Here is a 13,851-nt window from a genome sequence, read left to right as displayed (position 1 = left end):
CCTTTTTCATACTTGAAAGTGCAAACGAGGAAAAAAAATTACCTTTTGTTTTTAACAGGTGTTATATAAGACAAAAGAAAAAGCTAAAGAAAACTAGAGGTTACCATGTGGGCCTAGAAGTCTAGACTTCGTTGCATTTTAAATGTTTTAAGATTTAAGTTTAAAGTAAAAAGCTTATTGTTTTGCTGACATTTATTGTATTCCCACAGTTGCTCAACAATTCTCTTTATTCTGATAATTCTTAGTATTTTTATCTTGTTTTATAATGTTTTTTCTTCTATTTTGTCAGATTTGTGTTTGGAAGAGGAGTTTGTTTTTATTGACAATCTTGAAAGTTTTCGTAAAAAAATGCCAAATTTATCTATACTTCTGAGCAGACTACAGTTTTTTTTAGTGAAAGATCCCCTTTTGGATTCTGAAGGACAGTTTTTAACAGCAGAGAATATTTTCAGGTACCTACAAATTTCTGTATAATATTAAACATAAAACATAGTCTGTGTATAATGCCATTAACATTTTATGTTTGTTATATTTTACCTTTGTAACTAGTTTATGTTTGCAACACGTAAAGACTTCAGCTTTTCATCTTAGGATAAAATGAGGAGGGTGAAATTTATATGCATTAAGACAACTGGATTAATGAAATTGTCATTCTTACATTCTATAGGTGTGAAATGCAATCAGGATATTAGTTTTGGAATACTGAAAAAATGTGCATCTTTAAGGGACTTAGTCCTTCTTCAAACTGACTGATTCCCTGCCATGAAAGTATCACTAAATTTAGTAGGGCTAGAATTTTACACATGCTTCCATGTTCCTTTTTTCTCTCCTCTCAGATGTGCTGCCAGTAAATCCATGCTTTTACCCGGTTGAATTGTATTTCTTCAAGTTCAAATATTATTTATTCTTATGGTTTTGCTCAGTTTTGTATTGCTAGGTTGATTGAATTTAATTGAATGATACCTATGTCATGAATTTGAACAAACCAGTGCATTTAAACAGGTATGCTGTATCAAAAATGGGCTTAGTGTTTTGTTAATATACTCATCGTGTATATGCATTCATAAAGTCTGACTAAACATTTGTGCTGATTTACTTCATGTCTGAACTATTTGTATTGCTTCCTTTGCACTTGGAAGAGTTGCATGACTGACAGGCAAGGTAAAACAGGTTCTAACTGAACCAACTGTACCCATAGTAGAACAAGAAGGAATGGGGTTGTTTGCCTGTTTTTTCAAAGATGAGCCCAGTCTTGCAGTGAATCTTGGATGTAAGACTGTGTGAATGCTGTAAATATACAGTGAAAGGAGGTGGGTATTGGATCATGAAGAGACCATGATCCAAATTCTATAAATGACTTTCAGAAATACCAGTAATTGGAGAGAAAAATGCTAATGTGAAGCTTTACAGAAATGGCTCTGACCTCCTGACCTGTGGTTGACTAGCAAAACCATGGACCTGTCCAAGGTGGGAGTCCAGATCTCCTAGTGCAGCACTCAGGGAGATGCAATTACTGAAAGGGACTCAATTAGACAGACTTCAGCTTGAGTTAAAATTAATGAGCAGCCCAGGGCTGGACATAGAACAGTTTGTACTCTGCAATCTAAAATATTTCTTTGGAAGATAGTTGTGTGAGGGGCTGATAAAGAAGTTACTCTCCTAACAAGTACTACAAATTTAGTGCCTGTAATTGGCACAAACGCCTGATGAAGCATTTTCTTTCTGCCTGACAAATCTTCATCCCTGTGCTGCATGTGTCCGTGCTTTACAATGCAAGTATTAGCTTCATTCCTGAGTTTTACTTCCAAGTGTTTTAAAGTTTTTCAGTTAAATCAGGAGCATACTTTTAGTTTTCACTTTAACTAGTAATAAGCACACTCTGCCTTCTTTCATGCTGAATCTTTCCTGAAAATAGGAACAAAAGATGGCAAAAGATAAATAAGGCAAATAGATTACAGAGATTTTCTGTCTAGTAAAAAATTGTACGTTGGAAGAAATTAGATCTGCAGCTTTTGCAGAAAGGGCTTTTATATGAGGGGACTTTTGTGCTGGGAGGCTGAAGAATTATAATATGAAGGTTTTTTGATGTAACTGTTTAAGGCAAGCCCCAATATTAAGCAATTCTACTCTGCATATAATGAACTATTTCTTAAAAATTTTCTTGGGTTGATTACACAGATCAGTACAGCATCACTTGTAATTGCCTTCTTAGAAAAGGCATGGATTTAGAAATACGTCTGCCATGTATATGGCTATCAAAACTATTGCAAAGAGTTTCAGTTTTAGACATTAGGTGATACAGAGAAGTCACTTACTTTCTTTTATGATCTTTTAAAGAGAATGTTTGACTTTCCAAAATGGAATGAAGATGGAAGAAAGTCAAAATGATTTGCAGGGGATTAAAGAGAATTTCTGTACTGTATCTATAAAAGATGAAGAGGTATCATACTGTTTTTTCATACTATATATTACATTAGTGATTATTCTCTGTTATGCATGTGTGTTTGTTCACCTGCAAGTCATCTTACTGAGTTCTTTTCATATTTGCCAAATGTTTCGAGCTTTCATGTTTCCAATATTAGGAAACACTGACATTATTTGTGGGTTTCTAATTCTTGGATGCTGTTTTGAGGAATCTGTGCTCTGACAAGCTGTTTGTCCTGATGTGTTTGCAGTTTTATGTAGATACTTGTTACACTAAGAATAAAAATTAATTAGAACAGGAAGCCATGACATGAGCTTGGAAAAGGGAAGGCTGCAAGACATGTTCTGGGATTTGGAGGGCCAGATTGGCTTTTTTTTTTTTAAAGAAGTCAAATGTACTTTTTGCTCCATTTTTCAAAATTTTAAAAAACAGACTTTCAGTAAAATAAAGGAGGATTGTACTTGGTTGGGAACTGTAAATTAAGGCACAATTTTTGTGCTCTACTGACTCAATCTGAAGTTGTGTAACGTTGTATTTTACTCTGTATTGAGCAAAGCTTCATGTGTAAATGTCAAATGATTTCTCTCCTAAGAGCTCTTAAATTGGTTTAGGATAAAAGTTATTTGAAGATTTTAAGAAGCTTTGACTGTACAGTCATATGAAAGGAAATTTACTGGCCATTCTGTTGTGATTAATATTTTTTCAGTATTTCCTGTTGCCTGTTGATTTAGAATTGAGCAAACTTAAGAGTGGCAGATCTGTGGCAGTTCCATCATACTTGGAACTAAAGGAGGTGTTAAATTTAGCTCCAGTCACTGTAGATGATGAAGACCTTTGCAAACAAGTGATCAGAGAAGGTGAGAGTTAGTTTTTTAAGTGCTTGACCTGATTTTCCTTTCATTTGAACACATTTAGCACAGTCAAGCTCTTTTATATTGAGTTCACTTAAAAATTACTTCACAGTTTATCAGATGAGAAGTTCTGTTGATGAACTAGGACCTAGATGAACTAGATGAACTAGAAATTTGTGTTACACCCAAATTTCTGGTATTAGATAGGTCACGTTTAGGGGTAGTAAATGACTTGCCATTTGACTCAGTCCAGGGCTGTGTTGTCATCTTTTACACAAAAGTAATATGAGCTGTGATTTGTGATATATAATTAATATAGCTATAATAATTTGGTGCTGTGCTCTCTAATACGTTTTTAAGTTTACTTTCAGAGACATCCCTAAGAAGATTATATGCAGAGCAGTCATACCATAAAAAATGCTTTTGTTGCATTGTAATTGCAAACACAAAAGCAGATTTCTGGGGGAAAATGGTTAAATATTTCCATGGATAGCAGGATTATTCTCAATGGCAGTAATAGTTTCTTGAAAGGAATTTTCGAAAAATTACTGAATGCTTTCAGACTACTGATAAATATAACTTTGATGACAGTTGTTGACTAATGGATTGATTTGTATGACAGTATTTTGTTTAGTTAAAAGAAAAAGGCATTGCCTGAGGGTTGGGCTTTTTTAAAGTCAAAATAAATAATTTTCCACGTTTTTGGTGGACAGAAAGCAGCTCAAAGAAGGAGGCTTAATGCTTCTAAAGATGGCGGATGTGTGCTGAATTCTGTCTCATAGAACAGCACTTTGAAGTAAACCAGTCTCTTACTGAAGACAGAAACAATACTTTTAAAAGTGGATATTTCATTAAAACAGTTTTGTGTGCATTCCCCGATATATTTAGTATGTGTCATGTTTCAAGCTGAGATTGCAGAGATTTGAGGATTCCGTACATAAAAGTCAACCAATTGTGGGTGGTTTTGTTTTAGTCCTTTTTTGGTAGCAAAAGAATCTACGTACACATACTCCTAGTAGCTTATATTTAGGCTACTTAGTTGTTCTGGAAATCATTGTAATCATAAGATCTTGGGATAATTCAGATAGTGACTGCACAGTATTGGGGGGGGATTTTTTTGTCACTTAAGGGACAAGACTGAGCACTGCTCTAATCAGTTAAAGCATCTGGGGCTACCAAGCGTGATTAATTTTTCATAACAATGTATCATGGAGTTTCAATAAAAAGACTGAAAGGTCTGACTGGGAAAATTAATAAATGGTTCGTTTATGGCTCCTTTTAAAATCTGTTTTCAGATCTCAAAGCAGAAATTACATGCAAAATAGAAATTTCCAAGTACTGTGCCATTCCACAAGAGGTTTGCTCCAGTATTAGCACAAGTATGTTGGAATTCTGTGAGTCAGGTACGAAGATCTGTATAAATCAAGGGATAATATTTAAGATGAATTCTTCAAGTAGTTTCTCTAATATTCTATTTTTGGGAGAACATGTATCACACAGGTAAGAAGATTCACTTTGTGTAATCTATTCTTTTGTACCCACACCATAAGGAGGTAGAAGCGAGATGCTCCTTTGTAGAGCTTTATAGTCTAAACACATGCACCTTTACAATTCCTTCGTGTTGCATTTGGCTGTAAGCAATGTCTATAACTTTTGCACTTTATTAGATTTTTAGATCTTTTTATATCTAGCAACTCATCTACCGAGAGAGGGGAGATGAAAGTTAAGGCAGATTGATTAAAATTGTGGAGTCAAAGAGCACAGTTTAAAGTTTGTTGAAGTCTGATATAAATGCTTTCAAAAGAGGATGGTGGAGAAACAATTCAGGTAACAGTGCTGTGTTTATAAATTCTAGAGACTGAAAACTCCTGTGCAGATATCCTGTTTTGCAAATGGCTCAGTAATTGTGTGTGATTGGGAAATTAAGCCAGAGCTGTTTTCTACAGAAATAAACTCCACCTGTTAAGTATGTGCTAATATGCATTGGATCCTTTCTTCTCCTGCACTGGAATCAGGAAATACACTCCGTGTGTCCACGTTTATTATGTTGAAAACCCAGGTCATGCTGTTTACACCATTGACCAGTGCTGAGCAGCTTTGGTGTCTCACTGCTCAACCTAGTCATCCAACCTTAGTTAAAGTTTTTTTGGGTTCCAGATGTAACCTTTCAAAATAATGTACAGTCTTTGCCAGCCCTACTATATTCACAGCTAAATTCTGGCTGACTAAGCAAGGCAGGAAAATGGCTGTGCTGGTGACATTTTTCACCTTTCGTTTAATGTAGAAGAGCCTGCACAAAGAGTAACATTTACAAATAAATGTGATCTGAGCATGATGATGCATGTACATCTCATCCTCATGTATATCCTTTCTATGAAAAGATCTATCCATTGTTGCAGTGGACAGTAGCAGTATTATCCATCAGTGCTTGTTTACTTGATAGTTTTCCATACAGAAGTTATTAAAATACTCAAGAAATGTTGAGTTTTCTCCAGACCAAGACCTTTCTTATTGTCTTAGTTTCAACAAGTTTTAAATTTAGCTGATAGTTGTCCCCTGCAGACTAATAGTACTAATAGTACCATGCTTTAGATACTCTATTGTAGTGGAATTTTGGTTGGAACAATCATATCATTCAAAGTGTCTGATATAAAAGCTCAATGCAAACACACCAAGTTCCACCAAGATAAAGTTAAGCTTATTTTACATCTGGGGATTATTGTCTAGCATGATAAACTGTAATCTGTGTGTAGTCAGCTCCCTTGACTGCTCTTTACTTCTAAAGCTTACAAGCAGGAGGGGCTTTAGTGCAGTAGATCGGACTCTTGCCCTGTATGTAGTACTAAAAAATAGACTGTTATCTTCTTTAGGGTATTGTTCATTCTTCTGCAGTAGATGAGTGGTCAAGCCATCTTGAATTGTCTTTTAAAGAAAGTGGCTGCATTAGTCTTTATTACCAGTTGCTGTCTTGCGTCTGGTGTTGATCAAGCTGAATTCTATTGTTAGGCGGCCACAATCAGCTTCCATCTCTCTCTCTCTCTTTTTTCTTTTTTTTTTCAGAATGAACTCAGGTCTGTAGGCTAGAGACCTACAAATGTGTGCAAGCATAGGTAACTAGAAGACTGTCAGGTACCTCAGCTGAAACCTGACACCCAATACTGACACCAATAGAAACTTCTGCTATCAAGCAGTCTTCTCCTTCTAATTAATTTTGCTCTTTATGAGTTACCAGAAGTGAAATATGTTTGCTTAAATTCAGTGAAGAAGCAGTCATAAGACTGAACATTCTTTCTGTAGTCACTGAGTTTGTTTAGAAAAGGCATTGAGAGACAAGATAGTTCTCTGAGTCAGCAATGTTCTGAGAAGGGAATGTTACTCTGGGTGTAGGCAGAGTTTAACTAATGTAGCTGATAAAGAATTCCAGTCTCAAGGGCATAAATAACTAGACAAGAACAAATATTAATAGTATTGCTCAAAGAGAAAGAATAGTTCTTTTTAGATACAGCAGGTATTTTTGCTGTCCTGAGACCAACTTCTGTCCTGTTCAAAGTAAAGTCCTAAAATTGTCACTCCTCACAAAAACTGGTTTGTGAGCTGAAGTTCACAGCATGAGTTCATTGAACCTTTTTTGTTCTAAGTGGAAAAGAAGTTATACTGACTGGAAGTGTGTTGTTTTATTTTGTACCCACTTTAATTTCTTACTTTTTTTCCCCATTTTTCTGATATGTTTATGTCCTCTGGCTTTCTATCACTGTTCCTTACCCTTCCTGCCTAACAATCAGCTTGTTAGGTCCTTCAAGGAGAAGCTGTGAGCAGCTGGACAGGTGACTGATTCATAGGCTTCTTTGTGCCCATTGTCCAGGCAATGTGGGTATGATGGTTGCATCTACTTGCTGCCTGGTGGAAGGAACAGGGAATTCATTATAAGTGTTTTTCCTTGTGGAGGTGCCGATTTATTCACAATTTTTAGCTTTCACAGAACATGGAACGACTGTGGTTTTTCTGGTTTCTACTTTTGGATTAGTAGAATGCCGTAGAGACTAATACCAAGGCAATCATGTGAACCACCAAAATCGATGAAGTTGCAAATTTGTAATAAGACTTGAATAAAACCCGGTAATCATTAATATGTCCACATTTAATATAATAGGGAGGAAGAAATAAAAATGTTCAAAATTACTTGTAGAAGACTTTTAACATGCCAGGTTTTTTGTATACTGCTTTAAAAAAAAGAAACAACCAAAACCAAAAACTGGTGTTGTAATTAATTTGTGATCTCCCTAGAAATTTCAATGAGAACTAATTCTGCTTGAAAGAGTATTTTTTTTTTCATTAAAATCCTGACTGCTTTTGAAGTTCCTGAGGCTTTTCTTACAGCAACCACAATATCGCCTATAGTGTCTCTCACACTTAATTAACTTCATTTATGGATGAAATTCAAAATCTCAGCTGTGATACCTGGTGATTTAATTATAAAAATAATCTTATCTGTGAAGCATATGTACCCAGAACTACATCAAGGAATGTGATCTACAATTGTTTCCCCAAACTGTCTGGAAATTGTATGTGTGGGGAATATAGCTTATTGAATTGTCCCATGAAAATATTGTCTATTTTAATCCAGAACTTCACTTGTGTAAGATTCATAAGCATGTATATTTCATTCACAAGTAGCTTTGTGATTTTGATTTTTATTTTTGTTTTGGCTGGGGCTTTATGCAATTTCCAGCTGAATATATTCCATATTTGAAAGATGAAATGGAAGTGCCTTTAACTCCTCCATGCAGACAACAAAGATCATGGGTTAATTTTCCGTGCAGAGGACTTCAAGAAGAACCTATTTCTCTCTCTGGTAACAGGTAATGAAACCTTGGTAGTGACAAATTCTGTCATGAATCCTCAAAATTAATGAAAAAATAACTTCACTGTATTTATGAATTGGTACTTACTTACATTCTTTGAGCTGCAAATATATTTTATTTTGTGTGAAAGAGTGATGAAATGCACAGTCCATATGTGTGGTTTTCTAGAGGCATCTGAAAAAGGAAAGAAAGTTGCTTCCATAGTCCTCTTTCTCTGGGAGGATTTTATAGCCTGAAAATCCAGTCTTGTTTTTGCAGTAGGCAACAGTAAATATTTAAAGTATTTAGCTAGTGTATGTATGGGCATATGCATGTATTTATGCTTATGGCAAGCACATATGTTGCACAAGGATCACCTACAAAATGTCCAGAAGACATATAGTAAGAAAGTATTGTCTGTTTCAGGGATACCCTCCAACACTAGATTTCAGGCCTTTTCATGCCAATATAGGATTAGGATTGCTCCCTCTTTTCCTTCTCATCTTATTTGAGACTAGCATTTCTTGCCTTGCTATCTTTTTAGCACATGCAGGGAGAATTTCAATATCCCTTTGGGATGGGAGCCACAGTCTAGACAGAGTTTTCACTCAGTGCTCCTTTACTTCATGACCCAACCTTGATGGCTCCTCCACTTACTCTTTCCTATCATCCTCCATATGGATAGGAAAAAAAAAATTCAGGAACGAGTGAATGAATGAATGAACTGAAAATTTAAAGACAAAGTATATATCTTTAAAAGTATATCTATATAAATCAAAATTCAACAGATAATGCTGCTAAATTTCATACCTGCACTTTTTTTTATGTTCTTCATAGTATTTTGATTGCAGAGCCCTCTAGGGAATTCTTAGAATCTTTGGTATGGCAATCAGAGAAGTATCGGGATAATATGAGCTCTCTTTTGCTTGTCGGTAAGGATTCTAATCGATGACCAATTTCTAACTGATGTTTATAAGTTCCATGTACATGCAGAAATATAGCAGAAAATATAATGTTATATTACAGAGCATATACTTGAGCAATTGAAGTTTATTCAGTTACTGTAACCCTGTGAAGTTTTGTGATTATTTTAGTACTTACAAGAAGTTAGAGTATGGCAACACAGAAGTTGAAATACCATGTATCCTTCTATGGCAATAATTTGAATTAAGCAAGAGTTTTATTTTTTTATGACAGTGTTCACTACTATTATATGAAATAACTTATAGTTGAAATTTGGTAATCTGTTTAACTCATTCCTGTGTGGTATTTTCCTATAAATAATGTTTCAAAATATGTAGCAACCAATACAATACTACTGTTAATGGAAAATAATATTGTAACTTCACAAGAGTAGAAGAGAAGCAGAATACACAAAACCAAAACAAGCTGCAGGCTATTCATGAAAGTGCCAGAATATATATTACTACTATTCTTTCATTGCACTTTGTTTGCCTTCATTTTACAAGTCTCAGGATTAAGTTCTGTATATTGACTTGTTTTGTTGTCCAATTCATTTGTACTTTTACTTATAATTGAAAATAATGTATGGTATGCTCATTACTCTTTCAGTTAATTTTTTTTCAGCTAAGGATATGATAAGTCTTTGTAACCATGACAATAACCTACAGATAATTAACAAGATAATTTGTAACTTTAGTAATGCAGCTACACATTATTAGATTTGAAAAAAAATTGAAACCCTCACCCCTTCTACTCACAGAACTCAGAAAAGCACACTTCCTCTGATAGTGTTAACCACTTTGCTCTTAAATCTATTGATGGACACAGAGTTACAAAAGGAAGTATGAATGACAGATACATGTAATAGGCCAGGAGTACTTGGGAGCTTTCATTTCAAAAAGGACATTCTGTTTTCATCTTTCTGGTTTATTGATATTATGTGTTAATTTCTGGTTCTTTTGTAGAGCATCCAGCTGTTAACCTTGCACATCAGCATCATTCACTGAGAGATCTGCAGAAGAAACTGCTGCTTGAGGTTGAAGCACCAATGCTTGGCTCACTAGAGGAGGGCTGGTGGCTTCATAGAGTTTTAAATCCAGCAGCTGTAGAAATTTTGGAACAATTCAATATGGATGGAAGTAATGCAAACAGTCTACTTCCAACAGAAGTAGAAACATTCACACAATTTACAACATATAAATTAGAAAGTAAGTATCCTCTTTTTAAAATAAGTGATAGAAAGGCAAAGATTGGTACTTAAACAGAGAATCATGCAGGGAGTTACAGATCTCCAAGAACAAAGGAAATTAATTTTTTCTTATTCTTAAGAACAAAATGTTTTACATTAAAATGAAGGAAGGACACTACTGCATTTAAGGTGTACTTTCACTAACTTTGAAGAAATTGGAGAAAGAAAAGTGTTGAGCTACACAAAGTCATTTTTTTCTGTTACTGTGCAGATGAAGAATATCCTCCACCAGTCATTTTTTAATAGTTTCATTCAGGATAATTTCTTAAGTAGTAGTAGTTTTGCTTTGAAATATTTTAATAAAGCAGATATTCACATAGTCCTACCTGTACAAGGTCAGTGGGGGGAGTATGTTAGAGTGAAAATTCCTTATTTTGTGAGGCTGTAGAGGGGTTATTTTATGCAGACTATTTCAAATTTGAACACTCATCACTTCAGAATTTTTCATGGACATTTTTGCATACTTGTAATCAAACTTCAACAAAAAAAGCAAAAAGTTATTCAGATTTTGTTGTATAACTATGGCTAGACTGCAAGGCACCAGCTGTGGTTGTAGAACTCCAAGGATTGACAGTAACATGATATATTGTGAAACATGTAGATACTGCTCATGCAGGAACATTTCCAATTAACTGCTTTTTACATTCTTTAATTGTTTAGCTACTGTATTTCAGATGGATGTGCAGCCATGGTACAAAAAAGTCGTAGTTCTAGTGAAGCATATCTTCAGAGGGAACTGTTTGCGTTCTTCTTTTTTCTCTCTAAGAAACAAAAATTGACAATTTTTCTTCCTAATGAAATGTATTTCATCTCACTTTCTAGAAATCTAACATCAGTAAATTCCATGTAGATGGTGAAAACTTCAAACAATAGCCTTGCCTTCTGTATCTTAATACTGTGCATTTTACTTAGAACTAGTCAGTGCAAGTTTTCTGAAAAGGGATCCTAGTGATCTGAGAAGGCGCAAAGAAGAAGTTTCTAAAAATACCTTGTCTTTAAATCACCCAAAGTCCTTAATTCCAATGAGGAAAAAGAAAAGAAAAAAATCTGTGTCGTAGCACATAAATTAAATTGTATTTTTTAGGATGGCTTGAGGAGAAGAATTGTGTGACAAACCAAGAGCTGCTTTCTGCTGAAGGACATTCATCAGAGAAAGTAGTTAATCCTGACTTGTCACTGCAGATTCAAAGGCAGAACTTTGCTGTGAGTGCTCTGTCACCTGCCAAAATTCACAGTACAAATACATCTATAGCAGAGCTTACTGGAGGAAGCATAAGCAAGATTAAGACAGAAGAGGCAATTTACTTCTTAAACCAAGAAAAGAAAACCCCCGAACCATTTGAATCAGACAGCTGTAAAGATGTGTCTTCTAAACTAGACAAATCATCCTGTAGTGGAAAGCCTGCATCTCTTGCACTTGCTTCTAAATGGGCCAACGATGATTCTGATCTGAACAACTTCATTATGATGAGATCTAAATATACAGTCACCCAAAGAGAGGACAAATATTATGTAGATAGGCCTGAAAAAGGTATGTGAACCAGTGTAATCTGCCATTTTATCCAGATTAAATTCTTCTCCATTTCACCAGTTACAACAGATGCTAGTTCATCCTAGTGAATTATTTGAAGTAAATTGGCAACATTTTTGTGGTCTTAAATGTAACTGAATTTTTGGCTAAGTATCTTACCTTTTGTTGTTTTCCCTTAGATATATTAGAGGATTTTGGTTGGTTGGTTGGTTTACTTGGGATGAGCTGGGGGCGGGGGTGCTATTTTTTTTGTTGAGAGTGATATTTCATAAAATAAATATTTGAGTTCATTCCTATTCTGACCAAGTAACTGTAAATGGTACTTAATTCTGAAGATCTCTTCCATCCATATGTTCTAAATTTGATCTCCTGGCCACTTGGAGAAGTAGTAATCCTCAAATTCATTGTAGTTGTCAGATGGCAAATATCAGTACTCACTTCTGTAGCCTAGGAAATGAACAGGAATTGTTCATTGGAGCTATTGACGTTGGTGCAAACCCCATCAATTCATCAAACAATGCACCAGACCAGATATTAGGGAAAACAGAAAATTGTTGGTAGCCTGTTCTTGTTGATGGCAGTACTTGGAAAAGAATATCATATTATGTGCTCAGCATTGAAGGAGTGCAAAATAGCAGAGAGGTAAAAAAAAGTAGAAGAACTTTCTTGTTTGGTTTTTAAAAGAATTCTCTGTGACATAAAGTGGCAGGTAACAGTGGCATACCTCCAAATTCACTTTTCAGAATGTAATTATATGTAAAAAAAAATTTGATAAACTTTTTGGACTTGTATGAGAGAATTTTTACAATAACTTTTATCTGTGTTTTAGTTAAATGTCCTAGCATTAACCAAAACCAAACAGTTGTTACATAAAAGCCTCAGCAATACTTCCTGTAGAGTTGGGATGTTTGTTTAATTGCAAGCTTATGAAATCTTTTGGGAGTAAATTTTTTTTTGTAAAATTCATGTGTTTCTGACTCTGTCGAAGATGCATAAAACTTTTCATGGCGTCAGAAAGCAATAATCCAAATTTTAGAAGTAAGAGACCGAGGTACCTGAAGTTTTATGCTGCCGTCTAGTGGACCCTGACCAGCACTGCATCGGCCAACGAGGAATCCAGGCGTATTGAAAGCCAAGCTGTACCTTCTCGAGTAGGCTTGGGAGGGTTTAAGAAGATTCAGTGCAGATTAGGATATGTGTACAGGTAGTCCACGGTGTGCGGATCAGTTACGCCTGACATGTAGAGAAGCCATTAAAATACAGGGGACTGTGATGAGCCACATCCATGTAGAAATTATATAAAACATAGCATCCTTTCGCAATAAAGAAAAATTTTTATCAAGGGTCATTCTAACTCTAACTGAAAAGTAGAAAGGCCAGAGGTGCCTGTAAGGCCTCTTCGTTGTTTTAATTATTTTTTTAAAGATATCATTGTGTGTAATGTTTAGAAAATATGCAGGAGGGAAATAGTAGAAACAACTCAGTGATCCAGTTTTGAACCCCAGACGTCTTTTCAAAATAAGGCAAATTATCTAAGTTAACTAGAATAAAAATTCAGTTTTTCTTTGCCTTTTGTCTCTGTATTATTAGTTTATTTGCTGAGGGAAGTGGCCTTCTTAAGTAGAAAAGTCAATAATATTTAAGAATATCCTTATTCGATAAGAACCGCTCTCACAGAAAAATAATCAGAAATAAAGAGAAGAGGCTTTGTGGCCAGAAGTTGAAGCTCATGTGTCTGTATGTATCAAGAAGAAGGAAGGCTACTTAGAAATATTAACTAGTTACAGAAGATAGCTAGATGAAAGGAGAAAAATTATTTTCAATATGCAATTCTTTTTATCTTTTTTTTTTTCCATTTGCTACTTCTATGTTCTTTCCCCGTGGCTTAAAATATCTAAACTTTTCTACTCACACTCACTGATGTACTTTTCATACTTGGAGCTCCTTATGGTCAGCAGCATATTTTCTGTCATGCATTTTTTCTCCATATA

General features: G+C 35.0%; 1 protein-coding gene across 1 annotated transcript in view; it reads left to right on the top strand.

Moving 5' to 3' along the window:
- SHOC1 (shortage in chiasmata 1) overlaps nt 1–13,851 on the top strand; it is a 47,525-nt gene that overhangs the window by 8,560 nt on the left and 25,114 nt on the right. The window contains exons 6-13 of the mRNA XM_064736797.1: nt 290–452; nt 2,338–2,440; nt 3,132–3,282; nt 4,572–4,679; nt 8,006–8,135; nt 8,955–9,049; nt 10,046–10,288; nt 11,414–11,860. Coding sequence (XP_064592867.1) covers nt 290–452; nt 2,338–2,440; nt 3,132–3,282; nt 4,572–4,679; nt 8,006–8,135; nt 8,955–9,049; nt 10,046–10,288; nt 11,414–11,860 — 1,440 coding nt within the window. The remainder of the gene's footprint in view (nt 1–289; nt 453–2,337; nt 2,441–3,131; nt 3,283–4,571; nt 4,680–8,005; nt 8,136–8,954; nt 9,050–10,045; nt 10,289–11,413; nt 11,861–13,851) is intronic.

This window comes from Zonotrichia leucophrys, chromosome Z, assembly GCF_028769735.1.
Source record: "Zonotrichia leucophrys gambelii isolate GWCS_2022_RI chromosome Z, RI_Zleu_2.0, whole genome shotgun sequence".
Classification (NCBI taxonomy): Eukaryota; Metazoa; Chordata; class Aves; order Passeriformes; family Passerellidae; genus Zonotrichia; species Zonotrichia leucophrys.
This window is presented reverse-complemented; position numbering and strand designations above follow the sequence as displayed.